Source organism: Schistocerca gregaria, chromosome 4, assembly GCF_023897955.1.
Source record: "Schistocerca gregaria isolate iqSchGreg1 chromosome 4, iqSchGreg1.2, whole genome shotgun sequence".
Classification (NCBI taxonomy): domain Eukaryota; kingdom Metazoa; phylum Arthropoda; class Insecta; order Orthoptera; family Acrididae; genus Schistocerca; species Schistocerca gregaria.
Window position 1 is genome coordinate 430,452,160 of NC_064923.1, and position 27,478 is coordinate 430,479,637.

Consider the following 27,478-nt stretch of genomic DNA (forward strand, 5'->3'; position numbering starts at 1 on the left):
AAATTGCCAGGAGAGAAAAGCGCTTTACCATATTTTTATTAATGAAACAACTGATAAAGTGGCACTAAATACTGAAATATTCTTGTGCAGTGTTCATCAAAACATCTTTGTAACTATAAATATTGTCCATCTGATGATGACACATTTCTGCCATGGAAAGGGCTGCGCTATGAAAGCTACAAGAAGATCCTTACACAGATAAGGGAAACGCCACAGTGCTGTTGCCACGTGACGTTTATAATCAGAAGATTTACAACTTGCTGAGTGAACCAATGCATCGGAAGATTGACAAAGATCCACAGCAAAAGTGGAAAGGAAAACATTAGCAGTGCTGAATTCTTCTTCTATTATGCAAGAAGTGGTGAAAAGACTAAGACCTCATAGTTCTGTGCTTCCCAGGTTATATGGTCTTCTGAAGGTCCATAAAAAAGAGGTTCCACAATGTCATCTCACTTTTCACTAAGGTGCCTCCTATGGACTCTTTGTTGATCATCGGCAATAAATTCACGTCCGATATAACAGCACTTTTCCATCATGTCCTCTCCTCAACCTACTTTTTATTTAACAATGAATATTTTGAGCAGACTGACAGTGTTGCCGTGGGCAGTCCTCTCTCACCTTCGGTGACAAGCTTTTTTGTGGAAGACTTTGAGGAAAGGGCACTTGATTCGGCAGAACTTAAACTGAGAATCTTCTGGTGATATGAGGATAACACTTCTGTAGTGTGGCCCATGGTGAAGAAGAACTTTCATGTTTCTTGCAACATCTTAGAGCAATCCACAAGAACATCGACTTTACGATGGAAATAGAGAAGGATGGTTGCTTGCCATTTTTGGTTGCTAGGAGAGTGGATGGGTCATTAGGGCATTCTGTCTACTGTAAGCGTACACATACAGTTCTTTACCTGCAAGTGTCGAGTTGCCATCACCCTTCACAACTACCGGCATCCTTAGAACATTGATGCACCAGGCTCATGTTGTTTCTGATGGAGATAGCCTTACAGAGGAGCTGGAACATCTAGAGTTGATGTTCAGAGGTAATGGTTACTCTCCACATCAGATTAGAACAGCGCTAAGGAGGAAGAAAAGTGACCAACCACACCATCAAGAAGATAAGGAGTTGTTAAAGTCCACGGCGTTCCTTCCATACGTTGGCATCCTTTCTATTAAAGTAGGCAGGATCCTAATGAAACATCAAGTTAAAGTAATATTACAGCCACCTGCGAAGATTAGTGTCCTTCTCGATTCGGTAAAGGATGATCTGGATCTGCAAAAGGCCGGTATCTACAGAATCCCTAGCCAGTGTGGCAAAGCTTACTTCGGTCAGACGACACACACAGTACATGTTGAACATGAACGCCACACTCGCCTTTCACAGCCCAGTTAATCGGCCGTAGCTAAACATTGTATTACCACAGAACATGCTATGGATTTTTCTGCCATGAAAATCTTGGCCTCCTGCGAAAAGTTTTTGGGATTCAGTAATTAAAGAATCTGTGGAGATACGCCTAGCACAAAATCTCACGAATAGTGATGGGGGTTTTCAACTGGACAAGGCTTGGGACCCGGTGATCTCTCTAATTTCTTCTGAAAGAAGACAGTTTATTCATAAGGACATGTCTGGCAACACCTAATGTCTGTTTTTAGCGACACAAGCGCGCATTCCGACAGAGGACCGACATGTAGTTTTCACCTTTACGCATGCATCTGGGTGCCACAGATAGAATAGTTATTTCCAGAGATCGCAGATTTCGATACAGGACACTCCTGTGATGGCTGACAATGCACATGTGCTTTCGCACCAATTTTTTGCTATAAAGCTGACGCCAGGAACTCGCAGTCTCCAGTGACGGAGACTCACCTGAAGATGGCTGGACGTTTGCCAGCCAAAATATCGTGGCAAGAAGTCAACGTGATCCAGCTGCAATCCCGAAACCTCACAAAACAAATATGTTTTACGTGTAAAACTGGAGGATTTTGACCTGTAACAACATACATTTCAATCGTTTCTATATTTATAGTCACACATACTCATTCACATTACTTTCTTTCGATATGTAATATTCATTTCTTAAATTCTAATCTGTCAAACTCGCTCTTAACCTTACCATTTAACCTCATGCATTCCACTGAACTACATTCTATCTCTTACTTAAGTTACTATATGTGCAGCCACTCATTTTTGCTTTAGCTTCCAATATTAAAATTACTGTGTCCATATTCGTTTCACAGCTTGTAAGTAGTCTTCCACAGGTTTTATTGACTGAAGAGTCTTCAGTACTGGCACCTTTGTTAATGTAATAACTGTCTCAATTATTCATTTTTGTCTTCATATTAAACCCAACACAAATCTCAAAAACAGTGTGCTGCACAACAGCATACATCTTTCACCATTTTTACTTATGTATTGGAGTCCTGCTACTTTTCACAAGGTGCAAGATGCCTGTATGTCCAACAATGAAACTTGATGATCCCTGCTATGTGCCTTCCAGGTGACACCAGCTTGTTATGATGGGAGTTTACCCATAAGTATAATTACCTGTGTAAATTTGTTCCTTGTGTAAGGAAATAGTAGCCTGTGTTTTCTGCCTTCAGGTGCCCTTTGTGTTCTGAATGTAATGTAGCTACCCTTGTTGTGCTTTCAGGATGTATCAAATGCTGATAGTTGCTGTTGACCTCCCCCCCCCCCCCCCTCCCCCCTCCCTTTTCCCATTTTCCTCCCATCTTGTTTCTTAACTTAGTCCCTTGTATAGTGGTTATAAAGTTTCATTGAATGTGAGCTTCTTATTAGCAATGGCAGTGTATCTGAAATCAATAATTTCTCATTTCACAGGTATCAAATCCTGTTCCACGTGTTCGGCACCCCGATTGGCTGCATAAAAGAATGATGGAAAAAAATGATGTTCTGAAACAACGGAGAATAAATGAAATATTTGTAAAAAAGCCAAAGGATGTTCAAGAACAACACTCAAACACAGAGGTAATGAGTAAAGTTCTAATTTTTTTTGTTATATTTAATTTTCTATCTCTATTTTGTAATGTTATGTTTTTTTATACATGTATTGTACTGTAGTTCATTAATGCTAGTGCATTCAAATCAGTTGGACTTACACGTAGACTTAAAAGAACATGCTGTAGTTTCTAGTGAAAATAACTATTTATGTAGCTTCGCACAAAGGAAACTACCAAGAGCGAACATATTTTTTAAATATCATTTGTAATGGAAGTAAAAGATCAATTATTCCAATCTGTACGATGTTACTCCCAGGTGCCTGCTACTTGCTACAGTTGAGTTTCTGTTACAGTGACGAAAAGCTGAGACAGAAGAAATTAATGTAAATTAAAGCCAGGTGGGTGGCGAGAAACAAGGACATGTTGTAGAGCTAGTTTCCACCTGTGGAGTTCTGAGAAACAGGTGTCTGGGGAGAGAATTCAGATGGTGCATGTGGTAAAACAGGCGCTGAGGTCACGAATGTCATGTTGTAGAGCATGCTCTGCAACAGGATACTGCAAGTTGCCAGTGGACACCCTCAACATGAAATCTGAAATTAGCTTAGCAGATTCACCTTCAAGTTATCCCAAAATGGAGTAATATTTTGTCATCTCGCTGCTAATATTTGTGGCAATAAAATGGGACTCCACTGCAAAAAACCATATTGTTAAATTTTTCCACCAGAAAGTGGTACTTGTTCGATGGTGAGTTCGCCATGAAAAAAATGTTTAAATTGCCATAGTACAATTGGAGTAATGATTGGAGTGATTCTTATGTGCTTGAGATAACTTCTGTCTCACATTAGTTGCGGATTCTAGTAAAAACAATTATGTATTTAGCGCCACACAAAGGACACTATCCTGAATACACACACTTTTTTTTTAATCCTTTGCAATGGAAACACTAAATAACAAAACAGAAGAGTTTACATTTCATTGTATCTGTTATAGCCACAGTACCGCATCCATGAGTGTGGTTGCTGAATATACTGGGCCCAGCTCTGCATGTACTCCATTTGTCTCCTATTAAGAGAGATGGTGCAACCATCTCTGAGATGTGCAACACACAAGGAAGGATGCATCGAGCAGTGACTGTAACAGACTGGAACAAAACAAAAGGACAATCGGTCCTTGAACACAGAAAAAAAAAAGATGCTGACAAAAGAAGCAAGGCGTGCCTGCATACCATATTTACTCGAATCTAAGCCACACTCTAATCTAAGCCGCACCTGAAAAATGAGACTCGAAATAAAGGGAAAAAAAAATACCCGAATCTTAAGCCGCACCGGAAATTTGAGACTCGAAATTCAAGAGGAGAGTAAAGTTTTAGGCCGCACCTCCAAAGAGAACTCTGCGAACAATAAACAGAGCCGATCAGATGTGATTCACTTATAGATGAGAAAGACACCAAAGAACCACTGGAAACAGTGCAAACCAACAACAGCAAGCAAGAAGATGCACATTGAACAACGCATGAACAGATTATCCAAACTGTGCGCAAAAGAAAGCAATGGCAAACCTGCATCCACTGAGAAATGTGAACATCAAGTGCAAAACAAATGCCTACCAAAATCAAGACAACCACACGATAGAACACAGCTGTCGCCCAAGAAAAGGAATAGTCCATGTCTGGTTACATAGGTGGATACTCTCTCACCATTGTAGCATATGAATACTGACTGCCATAACACAATGGACGTGAATGCACTGCTCATCAAGACAAACTAGCATATGAACATCTGAGAAAGAACAAAACCTCACTCCAGCAAAAATGAATGAAGACACTTTGAGGGACACTGAAACACATCTGGAGAAACAGCCTCATCATCCCTGTTCTGTCTGGGCAGTGCCACCCTTGGGAAGAGGGCCAGTCACAGATATCTTGGCCGGGTAGATCACAACACAGAATGGCAACATCAAACTCATCATGGAGGAGAGTTGCAGCCAGGTGACAGATCAGACCAGTGAACCTTGGACAGGCACTGGAGGGGCAAATCTTGAGCAGGCATTGTATCACTAAACTAGTCTCCTTGTTGACACTGTAATATTCAGTACTCAAAGAAAGACTATTGAGAATCCATATGAACTACAAGTGTCACACATCATGAAACCGTTATCTTCTTAACCAATGTAGGACATGGTAGACGAGGGAAAAGCACTGTAACACAAAATCATTACCCTCACTACCACTGTTATAACCTTGGTCAAGAGGTGTGACTGGTAGTGATTGAAGTCACATGTTGCTGTAACTACTCTTTGTTTATTAATCTTGTACTAAACTCGGTACAACTGGAAAGAGCATTGTGATGATTTGTAGTGGGTGTCAGTTATGTAGTAGTCCCCAGTCGTCATTAGTGTTGATGAGTTGGGAGTTATTGTGGATGATCAGTGGCACTGTACCAGCAAGCTTTCAGCTCATGGTCCCTCAAGATGCAGTTCCAGTCCCAGGAGCAACTGGTGGATGTGCAGCAGCTAAATGATCCTGATGAAGGCAGTGTCTGCTGGGTAGTGGCATCAGCAAGCATCGTGGTAAAAGTCCTTAGCGTAGACAGTCGGTGTAGAGCCTGGAATGAACTCATCATTGAGGGCTGAGTGGCAACCTGTGTACTCGTTTGCAGAGAATATATTGGGATGTCACATGACAGCATGGAGCAAGTAGGTGCCTGTGACTGCAGCATTGTGTACAAGAGATGTGCATGCCACGTATCAGTGTGGCTTGCAACTCTAGACTCTGTGGCAGCTGCAGGAAGTGTGGCAGTAAACAGCTCAACGAATATTCTGTTAACAAACAACCTCCTAAGGGAAAGAACGAACTCTATGTGGCCCACAAAGCACATCCTATGAGTGTGATGACCAAATATGCAGGGGCCTAGCTCTGCATATACCACACCATCCGTGCAGCCGTTTTCATATATTCTTTTGTATTTGTATTAATTTGTTGTCAGAAAAAGGACTGCAGTGTTGGGCAGAATGCTGACAAATGTTGATGAATTTTTCAAAAACTATGTAAGTGTTATGAGTTTTCCAATTTTTTGTGATTTTGGAAAGATGAGATGTACAAAGAAATCTGTTGAGACAAATGTAGGTGATGTTGAGTAAACTTTGATGAAACCGTTGTATTGCTTTTCACAGAATTTAACATTCAGGTTCAGATCTTGTAGATAACTGTTATTACCTGCAGGCTGGCTAAAGTCTTCGGGTTGTGACTTGTTGCTTCTACTGCTGGGTGTTTGTTCCTCCCAAGTAAAAGGGAAAGAGAGATTCCTGGCAGGTGTATGCTGCTGCACCGGTGTAAGATGGCTTATCATATGACACCCTCATGCCTTCGAGAGTGCATGTTGGTGTATTCAGCAAATGAAGAAGGCTGCTGCATATGAGTGGAGTGACATTCATCCAGGCACACTCAGTGACTGTCAAATTGCCAGTCAGATATTTTATGCTACCTCCTCATCTACAAACTATGCAGAATCCATCATAAACTACTATTATATAATAAATTTAACAAATTCCATTTTAAAAGTGAGGTCAGTAATTCTTACAGTGAGTTATAAATCTCATCTCCCTTTACTAGCACATTGTTATTGCTGCTTTATTCTACATGGAATATCATCACCACCCAGAATTGACTATTCCGCTAACAAGATAAAGAGAGCAGTTCAAATTATTTGTGTATTTAGACCAAAGTCCTAAAGTGATATAAATCTCTCTGTATATTCCATCAAATACTGATCATATTTTTTGCCATTATTTCATTTTAATTTTTTTCCTTAGGTAGATATTGAAGATTCTGCAGGAAAGACTGTTACTGCAGAGAGACCAAAAACACCAGTTGCTCATGTAAACAAAAGAAGGAGAAACAGCTCAGTCACAGATCCAGACATTTTAAAGCGCAGCTGGCGTGAGGAGCTTGGAGCACCACCACCATATGGTACAAGCAAGGTATAAAATTAAACATGCTCTTTTTTTTTTTCAATGTAGAAATAGACAATCTTTTACAGGAAAATATAGAGATTTGAAATACCTAATATTTTTTGCTGACAACTTTAATGTGTAACCCATCCTGCTGACTCTGATGCTGGATAATATTACGCTATGTAGCCATTTATTGACACATTTGTAAATTGAGGTCCTGCAGGCAGTGCTAATAAATTGTATATTAGTCCTATATTGACAATGTTACTCACAACAACATTGAATAAAAACTGCTTCAGTAACATTTTGAAGTAGAAATAACATCATGTAATACCTGAAGCTGCTGTGCAATTTATTCTTTATTGATGACCAATTTGGATCAAAGGCCATTTTCAAGCACCTTTTGTACATATGTCATAGAAAGAAGAAAATTTGCAAGAAAAATGATGTTTGAAAATTGTAATAAAAATATTGGCAATACCTACTCATTTTTGTTACAGGAAGAGTTGCATGCATACATACATCAAAAATACAATGTCAAACATATAATCTATATAAATAAAAATATAAATTTTCATTTGTTCAAACGCTCAAATCTCCAAAAGCTTCATTGAAATTTTGACATAATGTTGCATTCGAATATTTGCATGTTTTGTGTATCTGTTGGAGCCACCTTCTATTGAACATAACAGCAGCATACGCAATACTAAACATTGCTAATGCTGGACAGTGAATTTTTTGACAGTTGTTGTTCCATTTTCCTTCTCACAATTAGTTTTAACTACAATAGCACGGCACTTAAACCATTAGACAGATTGTTTCTCCTGCATATATTGTTTCTCCATATAGATAATATTACATAAAAATTCTATACACAACTATGTGCCGTTCTGTTTTCTTCCTACAGTCATTTTAAACAGGAAACAGGGAAGTTGTATTTATAGCTTTTTGGCTTATGGTTAGAATACTACTACGGAATCTGAATCACCTGAAACTTTGTAATTGTACCCGTTCGTAGATCAAAACTATGCAAAATACTGTCATTGGTGCTACTATCCTCATAAATCCCGCATCCAGAGAGGTCTCTTATAAACTGTATTCAAATTATCCCAGTCAGTTGACCCATTCATTTTAATTGACTTCAGTTCCCAATAAAGGTCTTGTTGGCAATAACAATAAACTAGGCTCAAAATCAGAGAGAGAGGAGAGGAGAGGAGAGGAGAGGAGAGGGGAGGGGAGGGGAGGGGAGTTAGAGAGAGGGGGTGAAGGAGGTGGAGGCGGAGATAGATTGGGGGGGGGAGATGGGCAGAGGAATGGGAGGGAGAGGAGGAGATAGATTTGGAGTGGGGGAGATGGGCAGAGGAATGGGAGGGAGAGGAGGAGATAGATTGGGAGGGATGGGCAGAGGAATGGGAGGGAGAGGAGGAGATGGATTGGGGGGGGGGTGAGAGGAGGAGGAAATAGAGAGAGAGAGGGAGAAGGAGATTATGACGTGTCCACTGCTCATACATATTTAGCAATTGCAAAGCATTGCCTAATTCGCCAATATTTATAAATAATGTTAAGTCTTGCAGAAGTAGATGCATGGAGTGTCAATTACAGACCCCTATCCAAATAATATACAGAATTATACAGCAAAGAATCATGAGTAACTGTTGGCGTAAAACATGGCTAATCTCTAAATGCCGTGGAGTTAGTTCTAGTCAAATGCCCTTCATGACTAGTATTACCTTTGAAACAATATATCACGAGAATTTTTCAGTATATGATTTTTTTTAACTTTTCAGTTAAAATTATTTATTCAGTATGGAATTTGAAACTTGAGCATAATGTAAACAAATTTCTCTCTCTTCCATGGGATTCATATATCTGCCTTTCTCTGCTGGATGTCAAGTAGTAGCACTAGATTGTTTTATTTACTACATGCTTTTATATTTCATAAATGTATAACTAGAGGCAGTAAAAAATTGTTTTATTTCGTGGCCGATTTTGGTGTTATTTTTTGTGTTACTTTTTGCCGTTTTTAGTGTTACTTTTTGCCATTTTTTGTGTTATCTTTTGCCATTTTTGGTTTTATTTTCTAAACTCGTGTTTTTCAAATTTCTTTTTTATTTTTGTTTTATTTGTTTTCAGCACTATGTTGTAAATGAAAATATACCTCTCAATTACATTATGTTGGTAGACATTAAAAATCAAATCTGTTTCAATTCTTGGAGAGATAAAGTAATTTTCCTGACAAATATTTACAGTTGTTGTTTTTGTCTTATTTGTTGCAATTTAGTACTTTGTTGAGAATGAAAATAAACCTCTCAATCACATTGTATTTATTAGACATTAAACATCAAATGTGTTTACATTATTGTGCAGAAAGGTAAACATAGCACAGTCTTTCATCTGACATCGTTGTCATTAGTTCTAAGTTATCTTCCGAGATGAAATCATTGTCATTAGTTCTAAGCCCTCTTCTGGGAAATTGTGCCACCGATTTGCCAGTACTTCATTATATTGCGAAAATAACTGCCCGCTCTGAGTCTTATGTTTGAACATGGAATCCAAATTGCTTTCAGTGCAGCTGAGCAAATTGTGGGTTGTCAAGTTTAGTTGCAGTTCCTGCTGAATATCTATCCTTCAGAATATCTATGGTGCTAAGAGCTGCCATGCCAGGTATACATGAGGGACTCTTTGCCATGTCAGCATTAACAGAGTTTGTAATTACTTTCCAGCAGTTGAAACACTATCCTATGACAGAACAAACTTACATGGATCTGTAGACATGAGCATTGTCAGCTTTGTCCAGAGATGCAGTCTAGTGTGTTTATGTGGTAGTCTCACTTCCATCTGAAGAGTATGCCTCTTCAACTTCTTCATAAGCTTCTGGGTTTCCTCACAAAAAATTCCATGTGCGACAATAGCAAAACCATTTTCCAGCTGTTTTAACTTTTAGTATAATTCATTTGAGGTGAGATGATTTGAAGACTAAGTGGACATGGATGTTCATCAAATCATTTGCATGTTCCTTAATGAGCATTGCTCCCACAAAAATTGAACGTGCATCATAACTAGACAAAAAATTAGCGTAATCAGTCCCTGCATTGGATAATTCCTGCATGTCATCACTGCAGAAGAATTCCACCATGTCTTCAAAATATTCTCTCACATAAGTGGCTGTGGAAACCAAGGGTTCAACGCGTTAACACTGGAAGAGGAATGCCTCCAGATCCCCCTTCTTTTCCTTTAAAAACCATTGATGCAAAAGTTTTCTCTTCCTGGTAATCAGGAAAGCACTAGTTTAGTTAGTTATAGCTGGTTCAGTTTCAAAAGTTTGAAATGAATGAATGAATGAATTCACACTCTTATTCATATATCTAGCACTGCCGGTGACAATAGTTTTAACATTATTATACTGAATGTAATTGCATGAACACATTGAGTAGTTTACTGTGTCAAGAACTTGCACACTCGCAACAAAAAATTTTTGTTCGCTCCACACCTCAACAGTCTTTACTGTCTCACAAGAAACACAATGACCTCTTCTGTCAGTGGTCTCATCTGATAACACTACAACATCATTGCAAGCTGGTTGCTGCATCACCTCATTCTTTCGTTGTTTTTGTATTGAAGTACAACAGTTCCCTTCGTTGTCTTGATGCATAGATGTCACCAGCACCTTAACAAAATTAACCCCACTGTTGCCATTTGATTTAAAAATAATTTAAGACTGTATCAACAAAATTTATTACTTCATTAAATATACAATGGCAAGCTGAAAACAACAATTTGATCATCATACTATTTATTATCAGTAACCACAGCTCACCTTTGACGAATTTATTCATCCACTGGCGAAAAACTTCATTTTCCAGTTTATGAAATGGAACGTTCACTTTCAAAAACATTTCAACAGTCCTTTGAGCCAGATATGGTGGCTTCAAAGCTGCTGCTGATTGAAGCTTGTCATTGTATTTGCACACTGTAAAACTTAGATCTATTTCCTTAAGCTTCTCACACTGCACATGTTTCGGTACAGTATCTTTTCTGTCCCAAGATATCGTGCTTTTGCAGTATTTACAGAATACTATATATTTATCGGGAGCATACAGATCATCAGTTTCAAATGCCTGTGCTCTTTCTTAGACAGTGACTGCATACTTTAGCACTTTATACAATTACCAATGCTGCTTCTGTGAACAAGAGCAAAGTAAACAAAGAGAAAACACAACAAAATGTGAAAACTACTGCACTGTTTGGACAAAGATTTCATCATTTCAAAAATAAAGTGTTCCAAGAAAAGTCTTTCATTCTACATTTTAGTTAGGTTCTAAAGTTGGTGATATTGTGGGGCAGGGGGGCAATAGATAGCAAGGGGGATGAGGGGGCAGGGGGTTACTAGCTTATGCCTGTTTGCACTGAGGGGTAACAATCTAAGAAAGGCCGAGAAACACTGCTTTAAGTGAATTGTAGGACATCAGTTGTTTTTGCCAGGGATCATCATTTTAAAGTTTGTAGATGAATGTCAACCTTAAGATCCAATTTAAGCGTCAAATAACTACTAGTTACCAATATTAATAAACTGCTGTCACAAGATTTATGACAGTTTTAACAGAAAAAATTTGCGACACTTCTTTTAAATACCTAATTTTGTGATATGTCACTAAAAACAATGAGTTTCATGTTATTTGTCGCATTACCATTAATGCAAAATGTTCTTGTCCCTAAGTATAGCAAATGTTGATGGATTGCTTTTGTGGGTGTTACAATGTTCTTTTTATTGTGCACAAATTTTTCTACCAGTTTGCTCAGTGTTTTCTATGTTTAACTCTTGCTGTTAGCAAACATCTATAAGAATTTTTTGTTTTTACTCCAGTTTTCAAATATACTTTTCACTGCAAATTTTCCTTCATCCATGATGTGTACAGCAGGCGTTAGACTTTGACCAAGACCTGTTGCACAATAAAAAATAAATTAAGGTGTTACGTGATTTATAAACATTAACATTGGCGTTGAAAGACCATAATTTGTTTGACAAAGAGTTCATAGAACACCCTGTTTGCAACTGCAATATGCTATAGTTGAGAGCAGTGAAAATGGTGGACAGTACAGAAACATCAGTTTTCCCACCCATGTGTTACCTTCTTCTGTAGCTACCCTTGAGAAACAATAGCTCATTCCAGGGCAGTGTATGCGTCGTATAAGTCTGCTGTAGCCAGAGTCAAAGTAGCATTATAAAGAAAGGAACTTATTCTGCTGTGTTTTATGAGGTAAGCCTGTGTTTGACTCACACAGCTACCACCAGCAGAGCTTTACATCTTTGTTATGATTGATTCTGTCATTTATGTTTTTTCTGTTTGCAAGTGTTATTTGTTTGCCAAGAATCAATTTCTGTTCATGTTCACTTGTTATGTGCTGTTTTCGTGTGTTTAGTGTGGCCAACAAAGTGAGCTCCATCTTCCCAGGAACTTAGTTGTTCAGCTACTTATACAAAGTAAAGCCTAGTTTACACATCAACATTGGGTTGTGCCACTCGTTGCGTGGAATGAGTTGCATGCAAGTGGTTTCATATATGACTGTAGACACGGCGACACCAGCACACTCTTCAGTTTCGTTGTTTTGTGGGTCCCAGAGTCGTGTCTGAAATGAAAGTTTTGGCAGCTTCAAGACGCATGAGTTTTGATGGAGTTAAAGCTTGTTGCGTGGAATCATTGCATAAGAAAAAAATAAGAAACGTGTTTTGATTCGTGACTGGATGAAGAAAAGATGTCAGCTTGGTTGCTCAGCATCCTTGCTGAAATAATTTATAACGGAAATTCTTTTAATTATCTTAGAATGTCACCAGAACTGTTCACTTTTCTTCTAAATAGAGTTAATTATGTGATAAGGAATAAAGATACTGTAATGCATGAAGCACTGTTGCCAGAACTGAAATTACTTATCATATTGCGTGCATTACAATCGAGAACACTCGGCATGCTATAAGATACAGTTTTAATTAGTGATTATGCTATTTCATTAACACCAATAATTATTAACATTAGCAACAATAATTATTCGAAGCAGGCCGCATTAAGAGAATGGTTTGCAAAACTACTGTCTTGAAGATAGATCTGTACACTGGCAATATTTCAAAATTCTAACATATGCGAATGGGGAGCACTGCATCTACATTTTAAATAGGTGAATATTGAGTAAAGAATGCAGCTTCATGAATTTGTATAGCCTTCTCTCCTGTCAACAATAATCCTTAACAAAAAGTTGGCCAACTCGAACAATGGGATTTTAGTCTTGTAGACGAGAGCATTGCCACAGCTAGAATTACACTTGTTTGTAATTTTTTTAAATTCAGTTGTTTATGTGCTCCTAACTCAATAAATTTTGCACTACAGCTCAGATATTGTCAAACCATCTATGTTATATATCTCAGCAGCAGCAATATGCTGCTTATTTTTGTAATCAGCATCACTGAAATCCCACAAACACCTATGCAAAGCATAGATATCCAAAAAGCAAACATTATTCGCTGTTTCCCACTTCATATTTCAGTTTGTCTACACTCTACGAACACACATAACCTCAAAACTTATGCAACTAGTGTCGGCAAAGTTGGAACACGCCAAAAGTGTTTAGTTTCATCAATGAGTTGCGCAAACGCACGGCGCGCATGCGCACTGGCCAGCAACGCAGTTGCCTGCAGCCTAATTTCGTCATGTAAACTAGGCTTAAGTTATGCACAGTGTGTACTGATAGTGACAAAGAAAATTCCATTCTAGTCCTAGAATTTCTATGAATTAAACATGAAGGAGAAGGAAAGAATCTAAACTGAAGTTGGAACTGTGCAGTAGACTTGCACAGGGTTGTCAAAGATTCTGGAAATCGGGGAATATCATCGAATTTCAAACATATCCAGGCGGGAGGGGGAACTGGAAAAATCTCGTTCTCATCTCAGTAGATAAAATGGTTTGTTTACTGATATGTCATGCATTGTCAATGGCTGGTTGCAGCTGAGTACGTATACAGCTTCCTTACTCCCTCATTATTACTATTTCTCCCCTTCCTACTACTCCCCTCAGCTTGCAGTCAGTGCCGCCACCACTTCTTGCCACTAGCCTACCAGGGAGGTGTGAGGAGTGGTTTGTTTGTATCTGATTCTGAGTGACTGTAGACGCAGTGGCCGGCGATGGTGGTCATGTGTACATGAGTTATGCCTGAACGATTGTGTGCACATGTGGGCACTCTTGTTTTCTGACAAAAGCCATGACTGAAAATTTAGTTGTGAGGTTGTGATTATCTTTTCTACATGCCTTTCTGGGGCTGTGTGATCATCTTTACTGTGAGTTGCTACCTATCCTCATTATTATTGATTCTCAGAGTATTTGAACAAGTTATCTTTTGCATGGATTGAACACCGTGGTCCCATGTCATCAACATGCTGTCTGTGACTCACGAATAGCTGATCACACAAGGGATTTCCGCTGGTTCCCATTAATCTGCAGGCCCTGCCAGTCGAATCTAGTCTAACCAATATGCCCGCAGGCCGGGTCTGTTTGTGTGTGGTGTAATGCAGCAGATTCTCGTGATTTATTCGTGGATCCAGGGCAGAGGCCATGGGTGGTGGATTTCAGGAATTGCGACTGTCTTGTCGCAAGTACTTTGCACAGTATGGCATTTTAGACATTTTATTTGTCCTAGTACATTTTTACACTTCAAAAGTAGTTTATATATTAGAAAGTATGGACGATAAGAAGAGAACTGTGTCAGTTGCTGGCAGTTTGTACGCCATGTACTCGTATATTTCTCGGAAGAAAAATCATACAATACCTGTATAATAATAAGTATAACACAGTGGATAATAACCAACAATAATGAACATAATAGAATCAACATTTTACTGGTGGTCACCTTCAGTGTTAGTTTATACAATTCTTCCCCGCCTCATACACTTCTTTCAAGAGGACTACTTTTTTCTGAGGTTATTTCTGAAATCAGTGAAGGTGCTTTAAATCTGTTCTGCGACTCCAAGGAAATGCGTATTTTTGGCTCCAAATGTGTTTCATACTATTGAAATAAAATAACATCAGTGGTCTTAATAAAACATTTATACTATTTGGCTTACTTTCTCCATCTAAAAGCAGTTCATTACAAAAAATGTTGATGTTAGTACTTAAAATTTTTGCTCACTTCAGAAAACTATCTGCTTGCAACTTTTTTTTAGATAATTCCTTAACTTACCCTTCAGACCTCAAAGTATCTCAGGGAAAAATGTTCAGACTTCTCTGGAAATCAGGGAATTTCACTTGAGGAAACTTGGGGCAACCTTGTTGTAGCATATTTCAGATGATTTGTGGTATGAAAGTAAACATGATGTGCATTTTTAGCAGTATTGTAATATAAAAACTTGGCTGGTTAATGTGTACAATTCACTGCACTAAACAAAGTCTTTTTATTTAATATAAAGTTGTACTAACTGTATTTTAGGAGCAAAGAACAGCGTGGATAGAGTTCCAGAAAAAGAAATGGGCGTGGCAGACAAAGCAACGAACAGCTCGTCGTGAAGCAGCAAAACGTTGTCGAATGGATGACACTGATGTTGGATCAAATTCTCTTGTCTCTGTGGCTCGCAATACTTCTGCTCCTGCTCCAGGAACTCTAGGCGGCTTTCTTAAAAGGGCCCAGCGAACTCTTCTTGATTCTTATTGGCAGATAATACAGGTGCGTAATCCATTTTGTGTTTGATGAAGCACTTTTTATTCACTACAACCACTAATTTTGTTGGTCAAAATACCTAAAAATAGTGTGTGTGTTTAGGTAAAAGGTGTTACACTGAGACCTGAAAGTAAGAGGATGCTGGATGTCTTTTTAATTGTAAAAAATATGTAAGATACTGAGCAATTTTGGGAACACTAGATCAGCTGATAACCTGTGTTTTAAGTTATGTATTTGACTTAATTTTACATTGCAGGTTGTGACTTCAACTTTGTGCTCAAGTGTTGTGCCGGGTAGCACAGGAGAAACAGGAGAAAAGAGCTTCAGATTCCCATCGAACCATAATGACACAGTTTCCTTACAATTTCAGATGAATTCTGAGATTACTAGTTCAACAATAAACTCTGACCCTCCAATTTACTTGATGTTTGTCGCTGGTGACCATGACACTGAGAGGGTATTATACAGTAATCTCCAAGGTGGGGAGGGCTAAAGTTCACGACGTGCCCGGCATTCAGTAGCACATTGGTACCAAATGTGGACTCCTCAGGAAACTCATCTTTTGCCTGAGTTTGGATTTGCCAAATCCAGGGTTCCCAAGGTGGGGGCTTGCCAGCACCACCACACCCCTACAGCTACTAGCTATGTGCATGCTTCAATAACCAATGCGCCATGAGGCATTGTAACCTTGTGTGCCACAAAGGTGAGCTATGTATCAGTGGGATACCAGGTTATGAAGGCAAAATAGTTGCTAGTGAGTAGCCTCCCACACAGCTGATACAACTTAATTGTAAGACCTACCCAAGCAAGCTTCACTCTGTTTGTGTGGACACTTATTGTCCAAATGACTTACAATTCTTAAAATCCAATAAACTCCAGTGGGTCAGGTAGACCACCAGTTGACACTAAGGCCCAATCATCTAACAGAGCTATAAAATGTAGAACTACACTTCTAAAATCAATTAAATGGCTTAAGAGTGGTGCACTGCTGAGTGAAGTGACCACTGTGTATCGAAGTGACCAGCAAAAATTTCCACATTTCTCTGTTGTGGAAAGGAAATAAACTTTCTTCTCTTAATTCAAGCAAAGGTGCCAATAAATTGTTGAAGGAATAGTTCGGTGAAGGATTTATGGATGGAAACATTATGATACAGATCTACTGTAAGCTTTGAAAAAAATACTGTTAGTATTATAATTCTTGTCTTACTGAGTTTGCTAAAGTGTATTAGAGCTGACTTCCTGTGCCTGAATGTGTGACCATATGTATACAAAACCTCTTGAGATGTTTTAAGTGTCAGCGATATGCCACACAGTACTTCCATGCAATCGCCAGGCAACGTGTGGCAGATACACCAAGGCAAGCCACATAGCAGGAGTGATATGCTCACATCCAGAATTCTGCCTCGGTTACAAGTAAGAAAGCATCAGACACACTCCACGCTTTTGTTGACTGATGAGGCATTGATTTTTTGGAAGATGATGATGCAGATGACTCTAGCAATAACATGGACTATACTGTAGAAGAAATTTTGGAGAGAACAAGCCAAGAATGTCTGCATTCTATGTAGCCATGATAACCAACAAGCTGTCTGTCCGCATGAATGGACACCGACAAACTGGCCGAAAAGCAAGTGGACATCCCTGTTGCTGAACGGGCTGCCAAACATGATATCCCTCATCTCAATGACTGCTTCACAGCCTGTGCCATAAGGATCCTTCCCACCAACACCAGCTTTTCTGAACTGTGCAGGTGGGAACCTTCCCTGCAGTACATCCTACGTTCCCGTAAACCCTCCAGGCCTCAACCTTTGTTAGTCACTGTCCTCACCCATCCAGCCCCCTCCCTGTTCCCATTCCAGCACTACACAACCGTCATTTCACTGCCACACCCAGTCCTTTAATTTCTTTTTATTTCTCTCCTTTCCACTACTTTCCCCCCACCTCCCTCCCCACCTTTTCCCCTGACTCCTATCTGAACTGCAGCACTTCACTGTCTGCCACCCCCCACCATCCTTCTCCTCACCCCCACCCAGTAGCCACTCCCATCATGCACTGGTGCTGCTGCTGGCAGTGTGGTTTCAGTTGTCTGAGACTGCAGACGTGTGCAAGTTGCATTTGCGTGTGTGTGTGTCTTTTGCTAACAAAGGCCTTAATGGCTGAAAGCTATAATTGTGTGAATCATTTTGTTATGCCTATCGCGACTCAGCATCTCTGCTGTATGGTGAGTAGCAACTTTCCTCCTCTAATATTGTTACATTCCATCCTGCATTTTCCATTGTTTGAAATGAAATATTTGATGTTTTTTTAATTCAGAATTCAGTTGACAATACTTTCAGTGCGTAATTTCAAAGTGATGATATTGTCAAATATGATTTTTTGTGGCTGAATCAGAACAGGAAAGTGGACATAAAGTCACCTCAAAAGGGACTTCACTCACCCTCATTCACACGTCATGTTCCAGGGTGTATATGCTCCAGGAAATCCGGGAAAACCCTGGAAATTTTTTATCCGGGAGAAAACCAGGAAAAATCCGGGAATTTTTTAGAATTCTAGGAATTTTTCATTGTTTTAATCTGAGCAAATTTTTATAATTGTAACTGGTAAGAACAGGTAGTCTTACAAAGAATTTTGATTTATCCTGCTACTGCAGAATAATACTACAGCAATAAACATCAACAACAAAATAAAACTTAAAAGTGGCAAAGGAAGTACGCCATTTACAACAACAAAACACAGTGCACACACAAGCGCCTGCCTAAAGCACAATGTGTCAAAGGCCTTTGGACGAAGACAGTAGCAAACTACTTCCAATGAGCGAGACATCATAACTGTTTACATTAAGTTCGTTTAGAGCTGTTGTCAGTGGGCTCGTGTGCATGCACTGTTGAGTTGCGTATGAGCAGTACCTTCTGCTTCTGGGTACTTATTTGTGGCTGCAGCAGTAGCAAGAAGCAGTCATGCTACCCAGAAAAAATTTTCTGGTGCACTTAAGCTGCCAGATTTGTGCGTGCACAGAGTAGTCTGGGTTGTAGTGGGGAGGTGGGTAGTGACCCTTGTTTACGGTTAGTGATTTGCTGCTTTCTCTTCATTGACAATTCACACATCAAATGAAAATAAAACAGATTTATGTGGCCAGGATGTTGTCCACTATGCCACTTATGAATGTATTTCGCAGTCTTCAGGTCAGCTACATAGATTTCTTGTTTCTGGAGGAGTGTGGAGTGCTGCTTAGCAATAAGGAACAGGAGTACAGCTTTGCAAAGCTTAAAATTCTGACCAACTGTAGATAACATTACATTCTTTTGGGTTGCGAGGCCAAAGACCTGATTGGCTATTAAGGAGTTCAACCATAGTTTGTAGTGAATATTAGCAGACCAAATCAATTGCTGCGTCAGCTAAATGCAAATATGGTAAGGCATCAGGAGGATTTCTGGAGGGGGAAAACCAGTTGGTTACTTTTGTTGTTGTTGTTGTTGTTGTTGTTGTTGTTGTTGTCGTCGTCGTCGTCGTCGTTTTCGTTGTGGTCTTCAGTGTGAAGGTTGTTTTGATGCACCTCTCCACGCTAGTTTATCCTGTGTAAGCATCTTCATCTTTGCAACTTACACCCATTTGAACCTGCCTTCGGCATTCAGGCTTTGATCTCCCGCTATGGCTGTACTTCCTGCACCACTAAACTGACAATTCCTTGATACTGTAATGATGAAAGGGTGTCTCCAAACTACACCTAGAACATTAGCCTCACTAAAGCAGTGGATTTCACCAATGCTACTGCCACTGTGTGCTTGGATTCGACACCATGTCACCATGTACACTTCAGGAACAAAAATGCTGAAGCCTGCAACTTTTCATTCTCCATATGGAATTGAGCATGCCATTAGGTACCTTAAAGTATGGAAAGCCATTGGGATGATCTTCTACATATGACGAAAGCCTTTCCAATAACTGTGAGATGCGGCTGTCTCAGGACAGTTCCTGAAGAGATCATTAGAACAGTGTTCACAAGACCTACTGCCACAGTGCTCTAAAATGCCAGAGGAATCTCCAAGTCAGACAATTGGGATTTCTTTTCCAACAACGACAAAGAATACAACTGCCCCTTCTCCACGTGGTGAGTGGAATCCACTTTGGTGGTGCTTCTAGACACTACCTCTTGTAACAACCAAAGGCATTATAGCATGATGCTGCAGCGTAATAGTCCAGCAAAGAAAAGCCTCAATAGTTAATTTAATCAGATCTGGCGTACAGAATAATATTCTGATTTCTGGAGGAAGGCAACTTAGTTTCTCTCCTTACATTAGAGAAAGAGCTGAATCGTTGCTTACCTTAATTGTCTTTTTCATTTCATTTCCAGTAGATGACCTGCTAGGTTCTTAAACAATCCTGAATAATAAAGTAAATACTGTCAAATTTAATTTTCAATTAAAACACATTTTTTGTTACATAATTATTACAATAATGATGATGATCAGCTTGCAGATAATTATTTCCACACTTATCATAAAAGAGGTCAGCAATGCACAAAGACTTCTAGAACTATACTTTAAATGGTTGGCTCTCTCAGAATAGTGGCTTTATGAATGTTTCACAGTGAGTGCTTAACCAGTACTTTAAACACTTGATTGTAATCCACTGAAGCTTGGCAGTAACTGTGGCATAGTCCATTATACCTATAGAAAGACTCTTGTGTGAAGGTTTTGAGTGGATTTTTAGGCTTGCAGTACTATCCCCATTGGTCGTTAAAGCCCACCAAGAAATTTCTACAAATTCAATTATACATTAACAACTTTTTGTAATAAAAGTATAATTTTTTATACAGAGAAATTAGTGCTACAAAAGTGTATCCAGCATTTTATAAAAGTTTGTTTTCTAAAATTTGAAAGATTATGGAACAGCATTTTTGAGTTGTATTGTTTTCTTAATTAAAAAAATTTGGAAAAAAAGAAGGTATATTCTTTGGTTAGTGTAGGAGGGCTTTAAATTTCAAATGCGGAAGTTAAAATGCAAAACAAACCATTAATATTATGTACTGATTTCTAAGTTCATGTGATTTTCATGAGTCCCTCTTTTAGATGTCAAAAATATTAAATGTCGTTCTATACAATCAAGTTGCCTAGCAATTCCTATTAATTTCAGTTTTATTGTCTGCAGTGCTATGGTATATCACCATAACAACGAGAATATAACTTTGATTTGTAAGTGATGTTAAGAAATCCATTTGATTTCATGTCTTGCCACTTATGATCAGAAGTTGCACACACATAATTTTTTATGTGATAAAAGAGGACTACTACTCAGTGTCAGTTAATACCTCCATATTTCTTAATGCTTTCCATAGAGACATGATGTTGCACTGAGCATTAGGTAGATTTCAGCAGAAAACATGAGATTTTGACTGGCTGCGAATTATTGTTTCTGGGGAGCACCAGGTAGTGGTGGTAACATACATTGGACACCAAACATCAGGAGTTTTTCATACATTCACGTAGCATGTTCCATAAACCCCAACATGAAACACAGCCTCCAGGGATGCGGGGTGATTCACTGTACTTTATTGGCAGGCAGAAGCAACCACTGCAGGCTGCCTCTGTAAAGTATACTAACAACAAATTCTGACTAGTGTCAGCCATGCATATTGAGAATTTATTTTACTTTATACCAGTTTCAACAAATTGACATGACATCTTCAGACTCCATATGTGCCTCTCAAAAGGGAAAAGACCGATTCCTATTCACTATATAGCAGAGATGTTGAGTCACAGACAGGCACAACAAAAAGACTGCTAAACATTTTAGCTTTCGATCAGAAGGTCATCTTCCAAAATAGACAGCATACACATACACATTCGTGCAAATGTGGCTCACACACCCATGATCTCTGTCACTGACTGCCAGGACCATGATTTGGTCCTGGCAGCCAGAGACAGTGGTCATGTGTGTATCAGCTGTGTGTGTGTGTGTTTTGTCTATTTTGTAAAAAGGCCTTCTGGCTGAAAGCTAATTTGTTTAGCAATCTTTGTGATGTGCCTGTCTGCAACTCACTATCTCCACTATGCGACAAATAGCATTCTATTGTTTTCATTATATTGTCCTTATTTCATCCTGGGTTTTTGATTGTTCAATTCCTTTCTTATAATAGCTTCAGGTTTCACTGAGAAGGTACCTTTTGGAAGTACATTGCACCAGTTAATTCAAAATAGAATCTTTGTCTTTGTTTGTGTAACATGACAGACGTGGAACTTCTGGAAGGCTTTTTGCTAAGTTATGAGAAACTGTCCACTTTGTTTTAGTTCCAGCTCCCTATTATATGAAATATATGTGAACAATACTAGTTTATCAGTTTCAAGCACTTGTGTGATGTAAAAAATTTAACAAATTCTAAAATTAACTCAAATCTGGTAAAATTTCTACATGACAATTCCTTCTACTTCATACTCTATAGAATAATTTCATAATTGATTTGGTAATGAGATATAGTGTGTGTGGGGGGGGGGGGGGGGGAGAACATGCTTAAGTCATCAATTGCGGAGGAAAAAGTGGCTGAAGAAAATTTTGTAAATGGTAAGCATGTTGCCACTGTGCACTATAATTGGAAGACTGGCTCTTTCCTCTTCACAGCGAGAGATTGCATGGAACATGCAACTGAGTGACTGACTCATTGATCATATAACTACACTGGAATTTTCTTCCCCTTATTGATACCACCCATCTTTGTAACATTTTGTCATATTTTTAGACCTTCAAGTAAAATTAATAAATAATATCTTGATGTACATTTTAACTGAATGCTATTTATGTGTGACAGGCATTTGATTGTCTGATGCTGCATACACAACAACAACAACTCATTTTATTCTCTATTTTATCTGTTTGGTCAATTGTTATAAGAAATTAAATGTAAATGATAATTATTAACTTAATGTCAGTTTTTATGTAATTTCTAGATTTCTGAAATGAACCAGCCTGGAGCATTCAAGGCTTGGGCCCTGGTGGGGAGTGAGCTGCATCAAATACGCCTCATAGTGCCACGCATTTTCTATGTAAATCAGCGAACACCTCGGGAAGAACCAGAATCAGCGCTGTGGCGCAAATGCAATCGTATTTTGCCTCGATCAAGACCAGTTTTCAACCTCTATGAGTACACAGTCCCTGATGAACTATTCCAGCAACATAATCAGTAAGGCTTGTTATTTATTTGTTATTGTTTCTCTTACTGCCTACTGGCCTTGTGGAACCTTAGGAAGAGAACGCTGATGCAGTCTTTAGAAACATAGCTCATGAAAACAGTACAAATATTGTGCACTGATTTTAGAGTGTTACCTTTGAAATTATTCATGATGTACTGTCCCTTATTCCAATGTGTGAAAACTTCCAGAGGAGTTGTAAACTATTTGATTGAATGAAATTACTTTTAGGAAGTGGATGCATGACTGATGATTGGGAAAATGCTCAAGTGTAATAGTTGCCATTAGACTGCCCCAAAGTGTAGTTTCAGGAATGTATATTCACTTCTAAATAAAATGATGTACTAAGAGATCATCTTGATAAGATTATTTATTGAACATTTACAGCCAGACTATTTGTAACTTATAAACGTAAGGCTTCCACCACCATTGTCACAGTAAGTGATTTTCTTTGGGGGGGGGGGGGGGGGGGGGGGGGGGGTTGTGACTGCATTGTCAATATGTAAAACTACCGACATTTCGGTCACTGTTCCAAGTGACCTCCTTCAGGCTGTTTTTGTTTACTGGTGAATGAGAAAACTTTGTTTTTTAAATACCTGCAGACATGGCTGTTATTCGATTCTGATAGGCTATTAAGGACAAGGGGAGGGATGTTAGCAGTTCTGTATTGGTGCTTTTAGTATTTCTTTTTGTTGGTGCTTTTAGTATTTCTTTTTGTTGGTGCTTTTAGTATTTCTTTTTGTTGGTGCTTTTAGTATTTCTTTTTGTTGGTGCTTTTCATAGGTGGAAATCCAATGTTTTGATTGGTGTTTGCATTAGTGCTTGTGATTGTGGAAAACCAGGTGGCACTTGTGACGAGGCATTGTTTTCCTACTTTCTAGCACCGGCTGAGGTGTGCCAGTACTCTAGGTACTTGTAACCGCTGCAGTCTCCCACGCACTTGTGTGCATTGCTTCACATGAGCTGTCGTCTCGTAACACCATTATTGCTGGCAGCCAAGACTTCGGAAGTCAGTACCTGTGTTTTCTGTTCATTTTGGTGGATCACTCAGCTATTTCTATTGCCTCTCTAATCTTTCTCCTGAAAGCGAGAGGTTATTTCACTAGTACGTGAGCTTCTCCAAAATCAATCTGTTGGCTGTATCCATCCTTGTGTGATGTCATAGTCAGATATATCTTTCATGTTCAGATATCCATGTGTCGATGGGTTGCATCATCTCACCTACATATGCTAATCTACATTTGCACTTGATTTCGTAAACACCAACAGCATGTATGTGTAGACTCACCTCAGATGATGTTGCCCGCAGTTGGCAACAAAATGTCAGGGAGAAGTATTTCTACTATTGGACCACGGCCTTTTAGCCCGGAAGTTCTAATTACTGAGCATGTATGTGGTTCTTTCAAATGAAACTTGGTCACTACATCTACCTTTGCCTTACACATAAGTTGGCACCATGTAACTACAGATATCATGGCGCTATATATTGGCAGAGAGACTGACACGTGCGCATCATTTGATGTTGCATAGCGCCAGTATATTTTCACACCGAAGAGAAGGTGGTCACGTAAGTTACCATCCACTACCGAACATGCAGGCGAGTAAGCAGGAACAATGAGGAGTGATTCGATTTTTGGCAGTGTAGGGAGTTGGAGACTGTGAAATGTATTGATAGATGAGGGCTGTGTACGATGAGCACAGTCCGAGTCCTTGAAATGTTGTGGAATGGCACAAATGATTCCTTGAGGAACACGAGTCACTGGAAGATGATGGTCGTCTTGGACAGATTCATTGCTTTATTCTTGGACAGCCACAGAATCACCATGGATGAGATCCACCAGTTACTGGGTATTAGTGTGGGCACTGTCCACACCATAGAGTATCAACACTTACAAAAAATCTGTGCGCAGTGGATTTTCCACGAAATGACTGCTGGATAGCACAATACTCGAATGGATCTATCTTTGACTCATCTGCAACGTTATCATGAGGAAGAATACGGCTTTCTGTCTCGTATTGTCACTGGTAACGAAACTTGGTGTCACAATTTTGAAGTGGAAAGCAAGCGTCAGAGCAAGCAGTGGAAACATCCGACTTCACCATCTGCAAAGAAATCAAACAGTTCCAGTAAGATCATTATGTCCTTTTTCATTATGTCCTTCTTCCACAAAGGCCCATTGCTTGTCAAGTTCCTGTAATGGGGAACCACCATCAATGCCCAATGTTATCAAACTGCTTTACAGAATCTCAGACGAGCCATCAAGTCAAAATGCCGAGGAATGTTGTCCAATGGTGCTGCTCTAATGTTGCTCCTCCACATTTTAGCAATTCTGCAGGAATGTTATCAGTGCCAGGGACCTTATTATTCTTCAGTTTCCTTACAGGTTTTTTAATGTCCTCTAACCCTATGCCATCAAGTGGCTGTTCATCATCCAATCTTTGCTCACAGTCATTAGAGATATCCTCTGCTTGCTTTATCTGTGGATTGAGCGGGTCATTAAAATATCTTCGCCATCTTTCCAGTTTGTTTTCTCTCACTTATTATGTTTCTTTCTTCATCTTTAATGAAGCTGGCTATTGAAGCAAATTGTGTTCTAGCATTGTTTACTTTTAGAAAGAACGCCCTTGTTTCATTCTTCTTCTTGGGCAATTCCATGCATTGTATTTCAGCCTTAATCCATTTCTGTTTCTTTCGGCGATGTGTCATCTTTTTGATCCTCCTTTTCTCTCGAAAATCCTCAAACAAGCTTCTTGTGCAGTTCGCCTGTAATGTCTTTTGGTGTGCAGTGTTCTTTTCTTCAGTTACTCTCTTACACTCTTCATCAAACCATGTGGGCCGTATTGATTTTCTCTACATCCCTAATGTTTCCTTAGTTGAAATGTCTATAGCTCTTTTTATAGTCGACCATTTTTGTTGTATGTCATTATTGTCTCACATTGTTTCTTGTTATTGTTCTAGGGCCTGAGAAACTTTCTGACAGTACGATTCGCAAGTTTCTGTTAATTGCAGTGCTGCAATATTGTACCATTCTTTCATAGTAGGCGCTATGTCTTTCTTTCTGAGCATTTGATATCCTTGCTCTTATGTTGGCCATTACAAGAAAATCATCTGAATCCACATTAGGGCCACGAAAGGTTCAAACATCCAACAAGTTAGATTTATTCCTCTGGCCTATCAGTACATGATCAATTTGATTAATGGTTCCACCATCAGGTGACTTCCATGTACCCTTGCGTATCTCCTTATGGGGAAACCTGGTAGATCCCACTACCATGTTCCAGGAGACTGCAAAGAGGATCAATCGTTTCCGTTATTGTTAGAGGATCCATGTTTACTATGGGCTCCAATTACGGGCTGAAACATGTCTTCTCTTCCAAGTTGTTTATTAAACTCACCCAGCATGATCTTGATGTCATTCCTTTGACACTTACCATAAACTTTTTCAAGGGCATCAAAGAAATCAGCTTTTAGGTTTTCAGTAAATTCTTCTATTGGTGCATGTCCATTAATTATACTATAACTAAAGAATCTTCCTTTAATTATAATTACTGATAGCTTTGGATTAATGGATGTAAAATTCATCACAAATGTTTCAGATCTTTATGAAAAAGGAAACATGTACCAAACTTGTCTGTTATCATCACAGCTATAGAACATAGTGCCCTCTTTCTTTTCCAATACCCACTCACTGTCCATCGGATTTCTTGTATGGCAATAATGCTCTCCTTGAGCTTCCCCTGCTGGTCTAGTAACTTCTTTAGAGAGCCTGGGCTATATAAAGATCGAACATTCCAGGTACCTATTCAAAGATCAATTTTCAAGTTTTTAACTATTCGTTGTCCAAGATCTGTGCCATATCATCGTCTACTAATCCATCCAGCTTCTGATCTTTGGGATTTCATAACATTACTTTTTTTTTTCTTTTTTTTTCTTTTAAAGAAAAAACGGGAAGAGGGTGTTAGCCACAAGCCCTACCCCCAAACCTAGAGGATTTTTATTAGGTTTACTCCCCTGGGGAAGCCGGCTTCATTACGCCTGTAGAGCACTCCCTGCCCTATGTTGTGGGACACACTTCGACTGGCTCCTCAGTCGAGACCAGTCAGCTTTGGTGACCCTGCCATTAGCTATGCTACTGCTGGCACAGTACTTGACTTCATGGAAGCATGCAAGCCCTCCCACCCAACACTGAAGGCGCCTACTACAAGGCGGTGTCCCCTATGAAGGAACAGCATTATCCTCCTGCATGATAATGCCTGCCAATGTGCTGAAGACCAGCAGCTTCAGTGGGCAACGCTGGAATATGCACTATACAGTCCCAACTTTTCACTGTGTGACTTTCATGTGTTTGGGCCTCTAAAACAAGCTTCTTCAAGGATGGAATCGACTGGCTAGCGTCACAATTGACTAAATGTGTCAGTAGTTTTGGCTGCTATTTTTGAGTATGTGTACTATATAACTACATTTTTGGGTTAATAAAATTGTTACCATTGCTTTACATTAGTGACTGGGTTTCATTTGAATTCCCCTTATAGTTTGTCAACTGCATCTTTTGTTGTGCGAAAAATATCTTATTCTATTGCTGGTTTGGAAAATCTGTTTGATGCCTGCTTGGCGGAGAATTTAGCCCATCCACTCAGTGACATTTTGTGCTTGCTTCTGCTCTCCTCTATTGCCTTCATTCTTTGTCACTGTGGTTT

At 39.2% G+C, this 27,478-nt stretch overlaps 1 protein-coding gene across 2 annotated transcripts in view; it reads left to right on the top strand.

Annotated features, from left to right (window-relative positions):
- LOC126267081 (DNA polymerase epsilon catalytic subunit 1) overlaps positions 1-27,478 on the top strand; it is a 266,885-nt gene that overhangs the window by 113,932 nt on the left and 125,475 nt on the right. For both annotated transcript variants that reach the window (XM_049971945.1, XM_049971944.1), the window contains 4 exons: positions 2,833-2,979; positions 6,762-6,929; positions 15,372-15,605; positions 22,541-22,773. In XM_049971945.1, coding sequence (XP_049827902.1) covers positions 2,833-2,979; positions 6,762-6,929; positions 15,372-15,605; positions 22,541-22,773 — 782 coding nt within the window. The remainder of the gene's footprint in view (positions 1-2,832; positions 2,980-6,761; positions 6,930-15,371; positions 15,606-22,540; positions 22,774-27,478) is intronic.